At 59.8% G+C, this 6,146-nt stretch overlaps 1 protein-coding gene across 2 annotated transcripts; it reads left to right on the top strand.

Annotated features, from left to right (window-relative positions):
- The first annotated feature begins 354 nt into the window (after positions 1-354).
- NOL12 (nucleolar protein 12) lies at positions 355-5,023 on the top strand. 2 transcript variants are annotated; one of them, XM_007165642.2, is made up of 6 exons: positions 355-512; positions 2,004-2,109; positions 2,396-2,444; positions 2,981-3,123; positions 4,081-4,178; positions 4,585-5,022. In XM_007165642.2, the coding sequence occupies exons 1-6, from the start codon at positions 430-432 to the stop codon at positions 4,748-4,750; spliced, it is 645 nt and encodes a 214-aa protein (XP_007165704.1). In that variant the 5' UTR covers positions 355-429; the 3' UTR covers positions 4,751-5,022. The 2 variants fall into 2 exon arrangements, with proteins under 2 accessions (XP_007165704.1, XP_057411848.1); XM_057555865.1 differs by lacking the exon at positions 355-512 and adding an exon at positions 715-1,906 and having other exon boundaries at positions 4,585-5,023.
- Positions 5,024-6,146: the final 1,123 nt, after the last annotated feature.

The raw sequence follows: 6,146 nt of genomic DNA, 5'->3' as shown, positions 1-6,146 counted from the left end.
GGTACCAGGATTCTAATCCAGGTAGTTTGGCTCCAGAAACGTGCTCTTGGAGACCACCACGGAGTTGACATCCAAATCAAAAGAAGGATCAGCAATCTTTGGCCATTCACTAATAACTCTGTATTGAGCACCTACTGTGTGCAAGGCACCGTGCTAGGCGCTGGGACCTCTGGGTCTCGCTCTCACCGTTGTTAGTCTAAGAGAGGGACTGGGGCTGGGAGTCGCGGCGGTGGGTTGGGGAGGGGCAGGAATCTTGCCTGTTACAGGCAGAAGAGAGGGACGGGGAGACGGGCTGGGCGGCCCCTTTAAAAGGCGGGGCCTGGCGAGCGGAACTGCGGGGCGTCTCTGAGGGGCACTTCCGGGAGGCTGGAAGCGCTACACCCGGAAGTGTCAGGTGAGAGGGAGCTACGCCGCCGAGGCCTCACCGCTATGGGCCGCAACAAGAAGAAGAAGCGAGATGGTGACGGCCGGCGGCCGCGGCTCATTTTGAGCTTCGACGAGGAGAAGCGGCGGTGAGTGTCAAGGCTGGACCGTATCCTCTTCGGGCCGCCGGGCAAGGCTAAGGCCAGCTCCGCTGGCACACGCTCACGCGGAGGGCCCTTCCGGTCCCGCCCTCTGGGCGTGGTGCGAAGCTCCCGCGGAAGGAAGCGGGCGCTCTGGGCTCCCAGCCCAGAGGAATGGAATCGTCCGCCCCGCCCTTACTTCTCTTTTCGGCTCCCCAACCAGCCCAGCGCTGCTGTACGCGCCGCCCGAGAGCGGGGAGCTCGGGTCTCCGAGCGGTGGCTTCGACCTCCCTAGCCCAGCCCGGCGGCCCCGCACACAGCCGACTCAGCTGTTTTTGATGACCGATGAGTGAATAAAATGAGTGGCTTAAATTCATTTATTCACCGGGCGATTACTAAGCTCCTTTGGGGTGTGCGCGCCAGGCCTCGGGATCTCTGAGTCGGACCCCTAAGCCTTGGCGTCCGGCCCATCACATGTCCCCCACTCAGAGTGCCACCTGGGCATATGGTAGTGGGTCAGCGAAAAGCCTAGCGTTGGGCCGCGGAACAGATGGGAATGGTGCAGCAGGCTCTAGAGAGATGAGAGGGGCTGAGATCAGATAGGGGGAGGGAGGGAAATGCTGAAGCATCATCAAGAAACTCAGGATGGGACTTCCCTGGTGGCGCAGTGGTTAAGAATCCGCCTGCTAATGCAGAGAACATGGGTTCGAGCCCTGGTCCGGGAAGATCCCACATGCGCGGAGCAACTAAGCCCGCGAGCCACAACTAGTGAGCCTGCGTGCCACAACTACTGAAGCCCATGCGCCTAGAGCCCGTGCTGCGCAACAAGAGAAGCCACTGCAATGAGAAGCCCACGCACCGCAACGAAGAGTAGCCCCCACTCGCTGCAACTAGAGAAAGCCCGCGCGCAGCAACGAAGACCCAATGCAGTCAAAAATAACAAACAAATAAAAAAAACTCAGGGTGGCATCAACACAACTTACAGATGAGTCCAGGGGCGGGGTCCTGGGCAAATGGGGGGTTGGTCCAATGGAAAGTTCGTGGAGGTCTGGGTGAGGGTGGCCTTGAAAGCCCCACTAGAAGTGGCTTAATTCACTGAGTAATGGAGTTTGCCAGAGAAGAAGGGACCCTCACCTGTTCTAGGTTCAAAGGCCCTCAGCCTGTGCCCACCACCTGGCCCTGTTGCTGGCAGCTGAGAGCCCTGGAGGGTAGTGAGTGGAGAGAGGCAGCATCTCCCTCTCTTTCCCTAACCTTACACTCTCTGTGATCTTGGGCAAGTAACCTTGCCTCTCTGTGCCTCAGTGTCTCCCATCTGTAAAATGGGGATGGGTACCTACTACACAGGTTGCTGTGAGGATTACATGAGTTAACATGTACATTTTTGGAATGGTGCTTGGCACATGGTGAGTGCAGTATTAGGTTTTTTTTTTGTTTTTCTCTTTCTGGAGCAAGCCCTTCTTTCCTTGTATCCTGACTTTCTTTCTTGCCTCTCTGCTGTAGGGAGTACCTGACAGGCTTCCACAAGCGGAAGGTGGAGCGGAAGAAGGCAGCCATTGAGGAGATCAAGAAACGGCTCAAGCAGGAGCAGAAGAAGCTCCGGGAGGAGGTGCAGAGGGAGAGGGCAGGAGGGTGTCTCTGACTCCCAGGGGACTTGCAGCCTCGATGGCCCGAAAAGGGACACCTGCAGGGATGAGGGGAGGTGTGGGCAGGCCTGGGGAGCAGTTTATACAGATAGAGACGTCATGGGCCCAGGTCTGGGGAAGGTTTAAGGTGAGATCTCCTGGTCTTTCTCTTCAAGCCGTGGTCTTACTCACCCTGGAGGTGAGCAGTGCCTCTGCCTGAGGTTGAGCTGAGAGGCCATACTCACCATGTTCCCTTCCCTTTGGTTTCAGCGCCACCAGGAATACTTGAAGATGCTGGCAGAGAGAGAGGAGGCTCTGGGTAATCCCATCCTTGGCCTGTCCTGGAGAATAGCCAACAGGCTGAGTTTATTTATTCCTTGGTGGGTGGGAGCGGAGGGGTGTGAGGGCTGCACAGAAGCTGACATCCCTTGCTTTAGGGGTCTTGGTGGTGACCTGGCAGCCAGGGGTAGTCCTCAGCTGTCTCTAAATGTCAGTGGATCAGAGACCAGGAGGAGATCCAAACCTCTTGGTAAACCGATCATGAGCAGAAAGGCCAGCTTCTGAGGCCTGGAGGGACTGGGGGTGGAGGGGTAGGGGAAGCAGCAGCTCCTGGTGTGGCCCCAGCTTTGTCCTGGGGGGGACCAGGGGGTCTGAGGTCTCCCTGGAGCATGAAGGGAAGAGTTGGGGGTCATTTACAGCATTTGCAGGCCACTCTCTGGAGCTGGGGACTTCCTGGATGCCCTCCGATAGAGCAGGGGGGCCACTGCACTCCAGGGCTGGGGGCAGGGGGCGGTGGCTGGAGCCTGCTTACTTGTGCCCTGGGGCTGAGGCCTGGCTCTGTGCCCACCTGCACAGAGGAGGCGGACGAACTGGACCGGCTGGTGACAGCAAAGACAGAGCCGGTGCAGTACGACCACCTCAACCACACGGTCACCGTGACCACCATCAGCAACCTGGACTTCTCAGCGGCCCGGCTGCTCGGACTGCCCCCGCCTGAGGTGGGTCTCCCTCGCAGCCCCAGGGAAGAAGGGACACAGGGGCAGCCTGGCTGGCCAGGGGGTCACTAAGTGCGGGTGCATGTCATGGGATTCCAGTGTGAGGGCCTCTTTCCTCTGGGGCACCCTCCAGGGCCTGGACAAAAGCCCCGAGCCTGGGGCTTCAGAGGCCGTCCCCACCACTAGTGGCTGTGGGAACCTGGGCAGGTCTCTCTGCCTTGTCTGCTTCCCATCACCACTACCTTGGAGTCACTGATGATAGCAGCTGCCTCGTGGGGTTGCTGTGGAGGATAAAAGTGGTCGATCCACTAGAAGCACTTGAGAGAGCAGTGATCACTCCCACTGCACGGTATGTCTCTGTGCCCTGACCTGTGGGGTGTGAGTCATAACAAGTTTCAACCAGCATTTTTTTTTTTTTAAAGAAAAGGAACACAATATCATTGAAAATGTCAGAAAGCATCACAGCAAGTGCTGCCTTATGAAACGTTTGTTTCAGTTAAACTTGTGTTTGGGTCGCGTAGGGGTTTATATGCGTGTGCACGCACAGTCACCAGATAAACCACATCCCCGAGCATGGGTTACGGTGTCCTTGAGTTCGAGGGCCGCCGCTTTATCACATTCTTTCTGAGCTCGCACTCACCTTGCATTTGGTGCTCTTTCTTCTCTAAGGACTGATGCAAAGACCAGTCTCGTCCCCATCTTAGAGTTCGTTCATTTGTGAGTGTTTGAGTGTGTTCACTGTAGGCTGTGGCGGTGGAGGACTTTGGAATCCAGTTCTGCCCGTGTCATCCCTGCTTTAGGGCACACGTGGCCTTTCCGCCCATGGCCTTCTCTGAGCCCCGACCCAGGTGAGGGGGGCGGCAGGTCATGCGCCCGCACGACAGAGCCGCAACTGCTCAGGGTGCCCAGGCCCCCCGATCCAGCATTCCCTGTGACGGTCCTTGTCCTGCGCTTCTTTAGCAAGGGCCCGGGCCCAGGTCTGAGGAGGACGCGTCATCCGCAGAGAAGCCGACCAGAGCCTTACCCAGGAAGTCCAGAGACCCTCTGCTGTCCCAGCGGTGAGCCCTGGCCTGTCCTCCCCTGTGGGCCTGCTGCTATGGTTGGCGTTGTGAGGGCGGCCTGTGGTGGGTGGTGTGGGGCCCATGTGGGGCCCTGGGCAGCGCTCTGCTCTGCTTGTCAAGTGGTCCTCGGCCTCCCTCACTGCCCCCCACCTCCAACCCCTGAGAATGTCTGACCCTGGGTACCCTTAGTGCCTGGGGTAAGGGCCTTTCTTGCCGTGAGCTGAGGAGCTGGCAGGCCCTCTGGGGACAGAGCATGCTGCCTTTGGAATGGCGTCCATGGCCTGTCCTGACTTCCCCTCCATGAGCTGGGCTGTCAGTCCCCCCTCTGCCCAAACTTCCACCGCACCCTGTTCTCCAGGGTAGACTGAGGCCCGAGCCTCACCAGCCTTCCACCCTCCCACAGGATCTCCTCTCTCACGGCCTCGCTGCACGCGCACAAGCGCAAGAAGGTCAAGAGGAAACATCCCAGCCGGGCCCAGAACTCCACCAAGAAGCCCCCAAGCGCCACTCGTACCAGTAAGACCCAGCGCCGCCGGCTGACAGGCCAAGCCCGGCACAGCGGGGAGTGAGCCCTGAGACCCAGGCCGTGCCCCAGCCTTGGCTGCAAGGACCTGTCCTGTCCCAGCTTGGCTGTCCCGTAAGCCAGCCTGCACCCAGGCGCTGACTCCCCGGCCCAAACTTGGGAAGCCAGCACCTCTCCGGCCTGGGGCTTGGACTCCAGCCGACGCAGGCAGCTGAGAGCTGGCCTCCGCCAGGGGGAGCCTCCAGGGCCACGTTTGGGGCATCTTCCCAAATGTATACCCCACCGAACCTTGATTACATTTGTGAAAGTAAGCGCACGTGTGGTCGGTTTGTCCCTGGCCCCGATGCCACGCGCCGAGGGCAGGCGTTTGGGGTGGAGGGAGCTGCTGGGGTATGGGTCATCCTCACTGTCCAGCAGTCCTCCCTGTGGGCACGAAACGGTAGCGCTAGGTCCGGGCCCCCAACCCGGGTGAAGGCCAGCGCCACCACTGGTAGAAGCCAGGGTCTCCCTGCTGCTCTGGAACCTGGGCCGGTGGGTGAGCAGGGCTGGGCTCTGCCTTTTCCTGGCTGGGACTTTTTGCCTCTTCCTTTTCCTTGGCCTTGTTGGCCTCCTTAGCTGGCGTTGAAGGGGTGGAGACGGGGGAGTCCCGGAGTATTCCAACCCCCCCAAACTTGGGCAGCTTCCCCAGGCTTCCAGCAGCTCCCAGACAGAGCCCAACAAAGGAGCGATTAGTCCCTTGTAAAGAAAATACATCTCCACTCGCCTGAAAGCCTGGCCCTTTCAGAGCAGGCCCCTCGCGAGGCCGGCTGGTGCTCGGTGAGGCCTGCTGCTTTTTCACATTCTTTCAGGGAGACCTTCAGGTGCGGCTTCAGAGCCGATGGAAACCAGCCTGTTAGTGACCCACGTCACTCACACTCCCCGCTCTTCTCCTGACCGAGCTGGGCTGGTGGCAGAATCCAGGTCCAGCTGCGTCAGGCGGATGCGATGCCGGTGAGGACAGCCGGAGCATCTGTTCTGGAGACTGTCAGACCCCACTTGCGCTGACTGGTTCCTGTGACTCTGGGCCAGGGCACAGGAATTTCAGGTTGCGCCCTGATTAGCGGAGCTGTGTCGGGCCCTGACACTAGGACTGCAAAGGCGAGACACATGAGCTCTAGGCCCCTGTGCAGCTGATGGACTAGTAAGTGTGTGTGAGGGGAGCGCAGGTTCTGCTCAGCCCTGGGGCGTGGGGGGCTCCTGGAGGAGGGGAGCAGGGATCGGGGGCCCGCAGAGCCTACCTTCCCCTCCACTCACCCCGTGGAGGGACTCCCGGGAGCAGCCCTGGCCCTGCACTGGGCAGGCGTTCTCCCCTGTCACCATCAACCCACCGTCTGGTGCTGGCTGGTGCGGGTCTGAAGGCCACACCTGGCCGTGGGAACGTGAAGCTCAGGGCTTGTGGCTGG

Source organism: Balaenoptera acutorostrata, chromosome 11 (assembly GCF_949987535.1).
Source record: "Balaenoptera acutorostrata chromosome 11, mBalAcu1.1, whole genome shotgun sequence".
Classification (NCBI taxonomy): domain Eukaryota; kingdom Metazoa; phylum Chordata; class Mammalia; order Artiodactyla; family Balaenopteridae; genus Balaenoptera; species Balaenoptera acutorostrata.
The sequence above is the reverse complement of the archived record's forward strand: the minus strand, read 5'-3'. Positions and strand labels throughout refer to the sequence as shown.